Source organism: Thunnus maccoyii, chromosome 11 (assembly GCF_910596095.1).
Source record: "Thunnus maccoyii chromosome 11, fThuMac1.1, whole genome shotgun sequence".
NCBI lineage: Eukaryota > Metazoa > Chordata > Actinopteri > Scombriformes > Scombridae > Thunnus > Thunnus maccoyii.
Window position 1 is genome coordinate 11,058,232 of NC_056543.1, and position 14,641 is coordinate 11,072,872.

General features: G+C 38.7%; 1 protein-coding gene across 1 annotated transcript in view; it reads left to right on the forward strand.

The window, feature by feature from the left end:
• lrp1bb (low density lipoprotein receptor-related protein 1Bb) overlaps positions 1-14,641 on the forward strand; it is a 281,139-nt gene that overhangs the window by 72,320 nt on the left and 194,178 nt on the right. Inside the window, exon 2 of the mRNA XM_042426612.1 lies at positions 8,206-8,328. Coding sequence (XP_042282546.1) covers positions 8,206-8,328 — 123 coding nt within the window. The remainder of the gene's footprint in view (positions 1-8,205; positions 8,329-14,641) is intronic.

Sequence of the window (14,641 nt, forward strand, 5' to 3'; positions counted from 1 at the left end):
TTAATATGTGTAACCGATGCGTAAGTGTTTCTGTGATGAAGAGATGTGCTTTGATCAGCACAGCATCTCTTCACATACACTGAAGCTGACAATATATGTGTTTATTGGACAGAGTGCACTTGATGTGGAGTTATGCAAGTAAAATATTAATATTATGAACATCATCATTATGATGACAACTACTACGAAAATTCCAGTTGTTAAAAAAGCAAACAATTTAAGTGGTTCAAGGCTTAAAGACATAATATGTAACTTTTCCACATTAAAATGTCTGAAAACAACTAGACCTATGTTATATACATATTTTGTCGTGTTGTGCACTTACATTATCCCAAATGCTTCCAACAATGTTCAAACCCAGAGAAATCCATAATTTTAATCAAGATAATGGTCCGTTTCAGCTAGCTAGCCACTCTATTGTTTACTATTGTTTGTATTGCTCACTTGTGATGGAGCATGATTATTTATTGCTGTTTGCTGTAAGTTTTGTCGCCAAAGCTGTTCTCATAAAGCGCAAATGTACGGGTAAACCAAACAACACAAGAAGTTCTTCTTCTGTCTGAGTCATGTCAGATCGATTTTCATCGGCAATGGTGAAGACAACAACTCCCATGATCCCTCGCTACTTCACAACATCATCAAACTATGTCTTTTGTTATTGTTTTGATTGAAAGACCCCTAGCGACAGAAATTACATACTGTGCATTTAATTGGGATGGAGAAGCTGGGAGACAATTAGGAGAAATTTAAAGCCTAAATTTCTAAGCTATAAGATTACATGAACCGACTGCCCATGGTGACCTCTATTTTTTTCTCTTGGATGAATTGGGGTGGTAATTTAGCTTTAGATTACATGGTTTGGTCCTGACTTCACACTATCAACAAACCATTTTTAACAGGAACATTTTTTTTCTTCACCGAAATCTTTCACTGCAGTCATTAATAAAACCTTCATATAATCCTTGTAATATAGTTTCTCTGTGAATGCAGTGTGCTGACACACATTGCCTTGCATGTGGAGTAAAAGGGCAATAAACAGCACACTGCTTAACACTAGAACTGCCAAGGGGTCATTTTTAACCCTGTGGCATTTTCAAATACATGCAACTCTGTTAAATAAAACTCCTACATCTCTCAGTTCATGATTTTTCCTAAAATGGATTTATTAATCATCTAGTGAATTATGGGGGTGTGGGATAAAAAGAGAAAAAAATATGATAATTTATACCTCAAGCCACTGAGGGTTCATTTTTAACCCTCATAGAAACCGCTGTATAATGCTGCGCCCTTGTTAAGACATCTTTTGATAAGCAGGCTTCCATATCACAAGCTAGAGCTACATTTGATAGAGGAAGAATTGTGGTTTAAAATGCAAGTGTGCAAAAAACAAAACAATGAAAATGTGCAAGATGTGCTTATGTGCAGTGTGTGGACAGCACACCGTGTAAGTCTACAGTGTGTGTGTGTCCATTGTGAGTACTGTGCGTATGTGTGTGTGTGTGTGTGTGTGTGTACTGTATCTTGTTGAAAGGGTGTGTATGGCACAATTCTTTGACTTGGTAAGAAAATGCCTGTAAGTCTATTGCTGCATATACCAAGAGCTTATCTGGGAATTTTCCAGATACATTCCCTCATCATCTCCTCCTCCTGCATGACTTAAGTGTTCTTGACTGTGTAGTTGCTGTGGCAGCTTTGACTTGCATATTGGTGTTCAAGTTTGCCGTTTGTTGTTGTTGCAATGACAAGTGAGAATGGAAATTGAACCATGTTCAGCTCAGGTTTATTTCGTCTCAATGTATATATTGTCATATCTCCCAACCGTACTTATGAGCAATTATTTTCATGCACACAGATAATTTAGTACTACTGCAAACATGTATGATCCATGGGTGAACAGATGAAGAGTGATGCCAAAGCAGTGAGAGAGAAAGTGCTTTGTGTCTTTATTCCCAATATAAAACAACACATTATAATCCACAATTCCATTTCTTCTTCTACAATGATTAAATTATTTAAATGTGTAAATTATTATACTTAAGTATTTTGATGTTTGTTTGTTGTAGCCTACAGTTTATTGATGAATTATAAAATGTATTTGAACTTTTCAATCTGTAATTAAATGAAGCAATTATAGTAGCGTAACTAAAACAACACGTTATTATCCAAAATTTGTTTTTTATTTTTACTTAATGTTGTACCTCTACAATAATTAAATTATTTAAATGAGTTAATTATTTTGTTGTTTGTTTGTTTCAGCCCACAGTTTACTGATGAATTTTAAAATGTATTTGATCTTTTCGATCTGTAGTGAAATTGAAATTGAAATTGAAATGAAACTGTAAAATTAATAAACTGAATTTTAAATAGTTATTTTGTCAATTCTTACTTATTATTTTTTTTAAAAAAGATGAAAATTAAAAATTTAACTGCTTCAAGAAACGACATCTTTGTGATTGCTAACACTATTGTGGTGGTGGTGAAAAGGACCCCCCCAGTTGGTCTAGGGGGTTTTGGAATGTTGGCAGCTCGAGTGTTAAGATCAGTCTTATGAATCATTCATTATTCACTGGTACAGAGATTTATGCCAAGGAGCAGGGGGCCATTCTACCATTGTCTTCTGAAAGTTTTCATATGATGCTCCCTTTTAATAATTTGTTGACATGCCCCTGCTGTTGTAGAGAAAATAAAAGTGACCTCGCTCTGTGGAGAAGGTCAGGCAGTATCTAATGAAGGCCCAAAAGCCTTACAGCATTGATTTCTTACCCATTTCATGGCTAGAATGCAGAGTTGTGTAGCGTTGCCATGAGGGATGGCCTCGGGTACGAGCTGGCTTTTCCCGGAGCCAGTTTTACCCAAGCACAATTACTTTTTTCTCGTAGTACATCATTATTTTCTTTCTCCCTTCTTGTAACACAGCTCTCTATCTTGATTTGGCTTAGTGATTTCGAAGAATTCCTTAATTCCTACATTTTTTTTTTGCAAGATGTAGTGGGAAGAGATGCTGGAGTGCTGCAGAGCTAGTGTACACATATAACTGTGGGCATGCGTCCAGTGGTGGCGTGACATTCTCAAATCGTTCATCAGTGAGCAGAGTCACGGTACTCTCTCCAGTCTTCATATTCTGATCAGACTTGACGTGGATGGCATTTAAGTCTAAATACCACATGGCGTATGTCACTTCCAGAACTACGCTTGTAATAAAGATTCATTATGCAGGTGTGAGGCATCATTGAGATGCATCGCACTACATTGCATCTTTTGGCAGATTAAAGATATGAAGATTAAAGGAGAGACCGCATTATACTGTTGTTATACTTAATAACCTGCTTAGTTTGGCTCATAGCCCTATGCTCATCCATAATGCATATGACCTGCAGCTGGCCAGGACGCTAAGTCTGCTCTTACAGTGTGAGAGTGAAAAAAATCACTAATCCATGTGCATGTACATGGATTGGGTGGGTTTGATGTGTGTATTTGTGTGTGTGAATTAGTGTACCCCTGTGCACTTGTCCTCAATAACTTGTGAAACATTTACATGTGCTGTATCTTAACCTGTAAGTTTGATTTATTTTACACAATGTAAATGTATCTTTGAGAGGGATACTTCACCCTCATATACTCAGACTATTATATATCATCAGTCTGACATCAGTGCTTTCCAGGAGTTATTTTGTTATGAAGTGTTTTGATTTACTTTTTTGGAGGACCCACTTTCTTTCCACCCATCCTGTCTACATCTATTTCATACAGTCATTTAAAACATTTCTCAAATACCTAAGAAGGTGAACTTGTCGCACTCGACTTTTGGTCTTCGTGTAGGTGGTAACCCCGTCTCCTAGAAATAAGATTTATATACTAGCAATTTGTTTTGCCAGGTACATTTTATTCAGAAACTTAATTGCAGCCTGCGTTATGTTCACAAGCAACACTTCCTCACCACATGCAAGTCACTTGGAGGCAGTCAGGGTTGAGGGTTGGCATGCAAAGCACAGGACTGTGATGGGGCGGTGGTTAGGAAATGATTGTGGTTTTGATTAAATAGCAGTAAAGAAAACACATTTCTTCTTCTTCAATATTTAGACCAAGATTTTTATGTAACCTTAACCAAATACTTTGAGTACTTTAACATAAACATTCAAAATTATTTAGTTTCTATCAGTGGATATTGTATTGCAAGAGCAGATATTGTGGGAAAAAATAATTAAATAGAACGTCAGTGAACATTTTGCAGCTTTCCTCATTGTGTCGATTAGAAACAAGCGGGGTTATGTATTTGTTGTTCAAATTAGTATAGAAATATAAATATAAAAAAAGAAGAAAAGAACAAGTCTTGCCCTTTGCCAGTTGCAGGCTAGATAGCTAATTAGCTGTTCAGCTGGAGCACACTAAACAGCAGATAAACTTACCTGCTAATGCTACTTTGGTTTAGATACTGGTGTGGTCCTTACTCTTCAGTACCAATGCTAAAAAAACACTGTCTCTCCATGGCTTGTAAATTGAGCTAGTTGATTAATCAATTAGTCGATCAACAGAAAATTAATCGAAAACTATCCTGATAATTGATTGTGTCATTTTTTAAGACATTTGATGACAACGTGGAATCCAGGACACTATGAAAGATGTTTCTGATGTTTCATTGACCAAACAAATAATCTATGAATCAAGAAAATAATCATCAGCTTGATGGATAATAAAAATAAGAGTTACTTGAAGTCTTGTAAGCTACAGCACAAGTTTGTGTGTCTAGTTCCCCTGCAGGGGCTCAGCCTGCCAGCTGCTGTCAGTCAAACACAAACACTGACAGACACTGACACCGTCCTCCAGCCACTGAGAGGAAAAGGAGTATTTCTGACATCTCCCCAAAGATCTTTTTTTTCTTCCTTTTAATGATAAAAAAGCTATTGACAATTTAAAAAAACCCTCATTATTTTGACAGCAAAAAGGGATCACTAAATGTAATTTCAGTTTAACTTTAAGACACATATTTTTGTGCATGTATAAGTGTAAGTAAGTGTATATGTACATATATGCCTGCACATCGTCATGTTTTATCTTTTCCTACACTCCAGTTGTTGGGTGACCTCTGACCTGAATGCAATATATATCTAATGGACTATCACTGCTCTGTCAAGCTCACACTCAGCTTTCAATGTAGAGCTGAGCAATTTCCATGTGCTGCAAATAGCTTCTTTCTTCTCAACCTGCAACTGTAAGATATACCTGACTGAGGAGTATTCTCAGATCTGCTTTTTTTCAGCTGTGCAACATAGCTGATGTGTAATTCACCACTTTGAGCTGTGTGCAGCACTGTTTCTTTTATAACACAGGCTGTGTTTGAATAGGCCTGTGGCTTACGACTTATCCAGTGTACCATATTGTGAACTGTGTGTCTGATGCAATTCAGGGGATTGTAATGCCTTAGTGGTTTGTAGCTTACCTCACTGGAATAAAATATTGTTTAGAAAGATAAATGAAGACCTAAGCTCTCATGTAATAAAGAGTTTAATAGGACTGAGCACATAGGAAAATGGATGATATTGCAAAATGCAGGATCAAGAGATTTGTTGTGCTATCTAAGTGTTCATGTTGCAGTACACTAGATTTGTTGAGTAATTGGGTCAACACTCTGAAATTCATACCTCATCTCAAGCAACAAAACTTGATCAAAATATATGCTGCTGCAAGGCGTGCTGGCTGGTTTTCCTTCAGAGGGTTCGCAAGCCGTCTTCACTGTCTTCCTGCCTCCAAATAACTCTTTGTTCCTCTGAAAATCTGGCACATTTCAAAGGCTCAATGGCTTTAATGAGCCACAATATTGTGCCAGTGGTGGCTGTTGGGTGACAGAAATGAAGCTCGTGATAATATGCCCGGCTGAGTGCCACTGTGTGTTTCCCACTGTTATGTTAATGGGACCAGTTTGGCTTTCTTCACTCACTCAAGGTGTCTGCTACCTTTTTTGTTTTGTTTGTTTGCTATTCCTGCCGTCGACTCTTGTTTGTTGTTTAGATAGAATTACCAGCAAAATACATAATACTGTGTAATACCGCACCTTTATGTATCTTTCCTATGCAAATGCAGTGGTTTTTGGAAGAGGAACAAAAGAACAACAGAGTGGCACTATAACCCCCACCCCCCGGGTGATGTCAAGGTGATGCTGTGTGGAGAGAGGAAAGATGAATTGACATAAGAGGTCATTTAGTTGACTCATATTTGGCCCCTCAGCTTTCAAGGTGAAGATGAAAGAAGGTAGAACATCAATAGGTAACTGGGCTGCTCCAAGGTCCAGGGGCAGTTCCTTTCATGGCTTCCATCACTGGCTGAGGAAGTGGCCCTTCTGTCTCCAATCCTCTGCTTTTCAATGGTAATCAATTCAGCTTTAAAGGAGACATCCCTTTAGAGTCTTCAGCAAACTGAACATGCCTATTCTATCCTCAAGCCCAGAATGTATTTACTGATGCCTTGCTATGTACTGAGTGGAAATGTCAACATACTTAGCTCATATACAGTTCATTAATTCTGCTGTAAGTAGTACAGGTGTATTTAAAAAGTGCCAGTGTTTAGACTGGACTACTTGTTTCTGACATAAAATTAAATGTGAAATAATTAGTTCTGGGCTGTTAATTAATGTCACAATAATTTGTGATCCTAAGTGCATTTTACCACTAAACAGTCAAAACATGCACAACCCATCATTATTAAAGGCCAGTGCTGTTCAATATTTAACACAGTGATAATCACTATGCATCAAGGTTGACAGCATATTTGCTGAAGATCACAATATTGTGTTGCTTGGTGATGATTAAAAGAAGCATGTTTGACTGAAGCCAAGTATCTTGGCTTAGCATGAAAATGCTGGGTGTTATTATAAAGTTAGCAGTGTTTTGAGAAATATCTGGCAAGATATGTTGGTGCTATTCCACTGTTTAGAGGCAAAATAATGATCATGAACTGATTACTCATGCAATAGGTTATCTTGAGATGCCTTTTTTCCTGCTCAGCATGACATGCATTTTTCTCCCGTTTTAAGGTTTGATAGCTTCAGTGTGCAATTTGAAGAATGTCCTCTTTTAAAATGTAAAAAAAAAAGGCTTTGAATATTTCAAAAGAGACCTTGATTTAAATGGTAAGATTTCAGATATATTGCATCAGTGGGAATAGAAGAGGTAGAATGGATGAGATGTTTGACCTTTTCAGATTTGTCCCCGGGTAGTGAATTTGCTGGAGGGTGCCTGGGCAGGGAGCAGCAGTGCGTTGAATTATCACTCCCACTGTTCAAACGCTGCAGACCTGATCTCCCACTTGCTCCACTCCCACCACTAATGGGTTAGGAACACACTGGGAAAAAAAGATGGAGACAGAAAGAGAACAATCTGTCTGATTGTCTGTGGGTTAAGCTTAGAAACAAATTACCGTTTTTGCTCAGCACTGAGGAGAAGCTGCGGCAGGTCACATTGTGGTGTCAAATCTTTAGCAAAAGCTTGTGTCATTCTGCAGTATGATCGAGTTGAGTCTCTGACAGCAACTGGCAGGAAACATGTCAACACTTTGACGGATGCTTGCTATATTGAAAGGCTATGATGACTTTTTAGTTGACTGTGCTTTCACTGAACTCCCCCCCATCCCACCATGAAATGAAAGCACAGCACCAGGGAGGCGAAAAGATAAGAACAAACTTGCCAAACTGCTTTTTAATAGTTTGCCAAGGCGCAAAGGACATCATGTCTTTGTTAAAGGAGAGTAGCTGTCAAAATCACAATGCCCGGGCAACGTCTGTGCCTGCTTCTTTTGGTAGCATTTTAATCTTCTGGAGAGAAAATGCATGGCCTCCTGTTCTGAGAAATATACTTCTGACAAAAGGACATACTCTATTGATTATCAGCCATTGCACATTTTTGCCAACACATTAGCAGATATAAGGAGCTGCAGCTTCTTGAAAAACCTTGGCTTTATCCCTGTTCCATTCAGCTTTATACTTCCATTGATGATGATATAATGATAATTTGCTTGCATCAATGCCTCTTCACAAGATCCATTAACTGTATGTACTTGTAAAGAAAGCCCAAGTGTAAGCCACTTCCTCTCCACTCGCACTCATGCTCATGAGCTCATGTTTTCTGGTGAAACATGTGATCCACTTGTTCACTTCCATCACCTCATGCTGCATCTCTTCTGTCTCCTTCTCCACCCCTTCCTCGTTACATCCAGAAACCATCTTGTGTGACGTAGGGGAGTTTCACTGTCACGACCAGGAAACCTGCGTCCCTGAGGCCTGGCTCTGTGATGGTGAACCCGACTGCCCCGATGCATCAGATGAAACTGACGAAATGTGTAAGTCACTCATTCCATCCATTCCTCACTAATGTAAAACAAATGAGGTGCCACAACACTTTTATGTAGGCCGTGTGTTAACATGCATTAAGTGATATTCCACCCAAAAGGTATTCTTTTTAGGATCAAACACTCCCCCTGTAAGCTTGAAAGGTGTTAGAAGTCTGTGGTTTCCTCCATCACAGAAAACAGCTGCTGTGGTCATTTTGAAGACATGAAGCTCCCTCACATCTTGTTTGTAGTTGCATGCCTTAGAAGTAGTCTACAAACAGAAGCAGGGTATTTAACAATGTCTTAGTGAAATTATGAGTGTCTGGACATGGCATCCAGGTGGACAGCAAAGAAGAGGACTATGCTGCAGGAGTGGTATGAAAATATATATTTTCCAGTTTGTCAGCATTGTAGTACACAGTGACCGGCATAAATTTAGGTTGACCACAGCTGCTGCTCTCCATGTTGGCATGAACTTATATTTGCCATCTCTCAAGCCTACATGTACATATGTGTTTAAGAGTTTTATCATGAAATATCACTTTACCAAGTCCCTATTGATTTTTTTTTTAAACCATGACCATTATGGAAACTGCACATTGTTTTGAAGATTGCAAAATGCAATTCAGCACTTTGTTTAACATCGCTTTAATGTCTGTTTTATCAATACAGGCAATGGCATGATGGTGTATAGGGCTGCAACTCACAATTATTTTCATTATTGTTTAATCTGATGATTATTTTCTCAATTAATAAATTAGTAGTTTGGTCTATAAAATGCCAGAAAATAGTGAAAAATATTGGTCACTGTTTTCATAATCCCAAGATGACGTCCTCAAATGTCTCATTTGGTTGCGACCAACAGTCCATAACCCAAAGATATTCAGTTTACAATCGCAGAAGACTAAAGAAACCAGAAAATATTCACATTTTAAAAGCTGAAAACAGAGAATTTGGACATTTTTCTTAAAATATTACTCAAAATGATGAATTAATTATAAAAATAGTTGCTGATGAATTTAATAGTTGGAAAATAATCAATTAATAGACTAATCAATACAACTATAATAGTTTGCACTAGATGATTAAGCCGCTTATTCTCTTTTTGCATGCATTAATGTAATTAACTCTCAGTGCCAGACAGACACTATGCATATGCTATAATGCCAAGCTGACTGCAGGAAACTGATTCATACCTGTAAAAAGTCTAACACTTCCCTGAACTAGCATTTCAAGCTTTTTTACTGCTAAGTGCATGTTGCTAATGGTGTAGTGCACATTCTAGAGATCAGCTATTTATCCAACAGGGCACAATTTGACTACCACTGCACTTACTCTCAAGGGAAGGACAGCACAAACATAGCTAATAATTTTAGAAGAATGTCAGCCTAGTTGAAAATGTGGTATTACTGGAAGTGCTGTATTATTGTGTGAACAAGTGGATGTGCTGTATTATGTTGTGAAGAATCTACTCGTCAGATTCAGCTGCAGTCATGTAAACCTTCATTAGTCCTTCACATCAGACTTGGTTGTGGCATGCATGCTCTCTGGTATTATTATTTACACACCTCTGGGTTATAGATTTCCTTTAATGGATAAAAAGAGCAGCAATTCTATGTTATTATGAGTTGAATTAGGCTTTCTAAATCATGATGAGACTATCACACAATCTATTACACCCCCACCCCCCCACAAAAATTTTTAAAAAAAAAATCAAGAAAATCAAATTATTAAAATTCAGTCTAGGCTTCTCATCAGTATGAGTTATTGGGTATAATTAGGGCTTTATAGTTTTGGCAGTGACATCTGTGCATAAATTGACCACTGTGTGTAATAATTATTAATGCCCTAGTGTGCAAGAGGTCATATATCAAGTAGGTGGTTGGGAATGCTTGTTGTAGAAAGAGATGGAGGTCTCACTGCTTATGTCAAAATTATATAATTACAGTCACCGGCTGTTCACAGCTGCTTGCATGTTCTCTAATGCAATAGACTGGTGACTTGTTGAGGGTGTTTTTCAGGCCTCAGTGAGTTCTAAGATAAGGCAACATAACCCCGAGCCCTGTGACCCTATATTGCAGTCAGGAGGTTTTGAAAACAGATGGAGGGATGGATAGTCCAGAAAAAAGCAAAAGTAGATATTGTCCAATAACTGTTGTGTATTTTCCCTTGAAAGCTTTGTCGAAAGATAAAGTAAGTTGCTGTAGGGTTTGCTGGTTGCTACAGTATCAGCTCAGCTATGATGATCTTGTGCTACTCTTGTAAACTGCCTTGTTGTAGTTATCCCACATGCTTGTGTGCCGGAAGATTTTTGTGTTTGGAGGAGCATTTGCTCTTTTACACCTCAGATTGGCTCTCTGTAGGTTTAGCAAAACATGAATATATTCATAAAATAAAATAAAACAACTCGGGGGTCCTGTTAACTGTTCCCATTCCCATCAGATTTTTGATATCTTCTCTGATCTCTGGCTTCCCTGTCACCTATAGTCTTCCGCTTTTCCTTTGTGAAAGATGTTTTAATATAATAGATATAATATAACCTCTACATGGTTGCTGTGGGCCAAGTCGTATAATCTCCAGAAGGCAATTAATTATCACTTCGATTAATGTTTATTTACAATGCCTGAAGAACGAAGACCTTGCATATTCATCTAAGGAATTCGGCACAGCTCATTATCATGGATTATGTATTGATAGAAAAGGGAATTAGATCAGCTTTGCCCTGCAGAAGACAGGATTGGAATGTATCCTGCCTGCTTAAATGATAGCAAGGGCTGCCATAACCTGTGAAAAAAAAGGAAAGCCAGAAAGGATTACAAAAAAAAGCACAAGATATTCAATATGGTGTGAAGCCATCAGTGCGTTCATTTAACTGTGAGTATTTTGGTAAATGTATCGTACAGAGGAATTTACAGAGTTTCCCCTGGATTTTTTTGAGACAAAGGTGGCAAAGGCTGGAGAACGTGCGTGGTGCGGCGTACACAGTTTGTGCGCGCACCTTTAGAGTGTCATGCACATAATTGAAAAAAGATTTAAATTTTATACAAAAACGGAACAAAAAGATGAAAAATGAAAATTGTGACAAATGACAGTGTTTATTTTGTAGGCCTGGGATGATATGCTTATCTCCCGATTCGATACTATCACGATACTTGGGTGCTGATTAGATTCAGAATCGATTTTTGATTCAAAACCAATTCTTCTTTCAGCCTTTTTATATTTTAAAAAGTGAACTACATTAATTAATGAATTAATTAATTTGAACGCATTGTACAGTCTCCTGTCTGTATGAGAATAACAAACTGAGGGGGAGGTGGAGTGCTCCTCTGTGTTGTTATTAACGTCATGTCTCCAGCTATGGAGAGCAGCCTCTCTGCTGCACTGTTAGCTCCGGGGAAAGTCATCGCTGTTCAAGATGCTGAGCGGCTGCAGGGTTTTTGACGTGAAACAGACTGAGCACTGAGTTATTTTCTTCATCTCAGAGGTGGTTTGAGTTGTTTATGCTGCAGTGTGTGTTAGTCAGCCAGTCTCGTTTGTTACTGCTAGTGTTTGCTGCTCCGCTCCGCTAACGTTAGTGTCTGAGTGATGGCCTAGATAGTTCACAATATACTTCACGTCTGTCTCACAAAGGTAATTATTGAGTCATTAAATCAAAACATGCTCGCAACCGCTGCCGTTTTTGAAGATGAATTACAAGATAACTCTAGCATGAGCTTGCTGTAGACTGTCCAGGTGCTGCACTGCCCTCGCAGTTCAGTTCCGCCCTTTTCATTCCGTCAACATCACATGCCAGAATTTTCAACAAAGGTGGCGGCCAGTAATACCAAGACGGCCCCACCTTTGAGTTAGATAAGCAGGGAAAACCCTGATTTATTATCTTAAGAAAAAGGCGAGGTAATACGTTACACACCTGTCTAGAAAATATAAAAATGTTGGTGCCACTGATGGCCTCTCTTCTCCCCACTCTGCCTTGGTCGGGGAGATGTACTCACTGCATCTTCAGGGTATGTAGGGAGGAGGGAAGGGAAAGTGGCCGTGGATTGCAATACCTAGAGACTGGAAGGCGGCACTGTTTTATCCGCTCAGCCACTGGCCTCTTGGGACTGGACAGCTGATGACAGGTATTCAGGGAGTCGGAAAAAACAGCCTGCCTTCAGGAACGGCTGAAGATAACCCAGCAAAATGGCAATTCTCCAATTAGTTCAAGCAAGCACTATCCGTGCAATAAAGAGTCAAACCTTTGCTGTGTTATGGGGGCAACACAGCATCTGTGTGGTGACAGTAAAAGATGAAAGATACCTAGAGTAGAATAATCACATTTTTAGTTGCATCATACAAGGAAGTCTAAATGTCAAGGCATTCTGTGGGCATACAGATATGCTGTTTTGCTGTGCATTTGACATAAAGTGGGACAGTCATAATTCACTTTCTGTAAATTTATTTTCTACTTTAATTTTATTAAAACTATCAGTGCTAATGGTTGTCAGCATGCAGCTCTCCCTCTGTATTTATGCTACACGATCACAAACAGTGTCTTAGAACTTAAATCCTTCATAAATCCTTCAGGAAAGGATTTCATGGACTTTTGCCTTGTCTCAGTAGTGCTGCCATGAGGAGCTTTGTGAATCTGGTGGACATGTAGACCACTGAATCCTCTGATTGAATTGTCACTCCCAGAGGAAAAGACAATAAAAGGGGTCAGCGGCTGACTTCAAAAACATGGTCACAGAAGCTGTGTTTCAAGGCTGTGGCTTGGCTCGACCCAATCAACACTAATGTTGATCTCAGTGTCCTCAAGGCACGGGGGAGGAGAACTGTTCAAAGACAGCTCTCTCTGGGGTTCTTCTTCTTATTCCCCTTCGTCGACAGGGGAGGGCATGTCTCCCCATGCCTTCCTCTAAAGTCCAAAGATTCTTTTTTACTGAGCTCATTGGTATCCTACAGAGACCTTGGAAACAAGCAGTATGATAAGAAAAACAGTAATAACAGAAAGGAAAACTCTTCCATGATGTAACACAAGGATGCAGTGAGTTATGTTACTGAGTATATTTTAGTAACTGACATCTTGTACAGATCATGCCACGTAAATACTAATGGCATTTTTGCATCTTTTATGTATCTACTTGTCTGTCATGTCATGAGTGTAGTTTGTAAGCATGTTGGCTTCATGTATTCAGTTTTAGTTTTTCTGCTCAAATGTTTAACAGTATTACTCTCTACTTTTTTGTCTTGAAACTTGATCCATACTACATGTATCTTTATAACATTAGTGCCAGGATTACATTTTATTCAAGATTTGGTCGATTTCCACTCTGGAGCGTTTATATGGGACTTTTTTCCTATCTTTATTCAAGAGCGTGGTCTTTCAATTTGAGAGCATGATTTATTGATTTCACGTTCAGATTTTGTAATGCTTTCCCTTAAACCCTTCCCTCACACTCAAATAGCTCCTGCTTGTGCTTAGATTTCCTCTGCTTCTGCTCACTCAGATATATTGTTGCTTGCACAGATTTCCTGCTCCAGCTTCAGCCCTTCTCCTTGCACTCAGGCTGCTTCTGTACACTCATGAAACATCTGCTCTCAGATTTCTGCTCTGCTCTCGGATTTTTTGTGCAAAAACCCTGTCAAATTCCCCAACCAATAGAATGCCAGGTGTAGTGTTGACCAATGAAATGATCCCTGCCTCTTTGCAGTAGTGTTTGCTTTACTGGGTTCATCCACTCCCGCCCTCCAGGGCCTATTTTAAATGTACTTCCCTTGCTTTATTTATTACAGAGGGCCCAGTATTTGTATTTGTATCTGTATTTGTTGAGGCAGCAAAATTATTTGTATTTGTATTCGAATAAAAGTAGAAAGAGGCTTAAAAATCCTGTTTTTGTTTTTATTACGCTTTTAATTTTAGAAAATTAAAGTGTTCATGAATAAACTACCTTACGAAGGAGGTCCCCACACTGGGTCTTGAACTGGAGTCTCCCAGATCATAGACAACTGCGCTGACTACTGAGCTAAGCTTTTATTCCTCACCTAATTGCAGACAGTCCTTTACCTATTTATATACCCATAACACAGAGACAGCACAGTGTGTAACGTGTAGGGAAGAACTTCAAAGGCAATTATTGCTTTGCACTTTTCATTTATTGCCTATTTTTTACAACCTAACTTTGTGGAAAGGAGAAGAGGAACAACAGGTTATGGAGTTTCTTGGGAGCACTTTGCGTGTGTCAGTAGCTCAGCTTTATCGCTGGGGAACACCCCCAACTCCAGGAGTGATGTCCAAATACAGAAAAGTTCATCATGTAGCAGAGAACATATGAAAAACAGC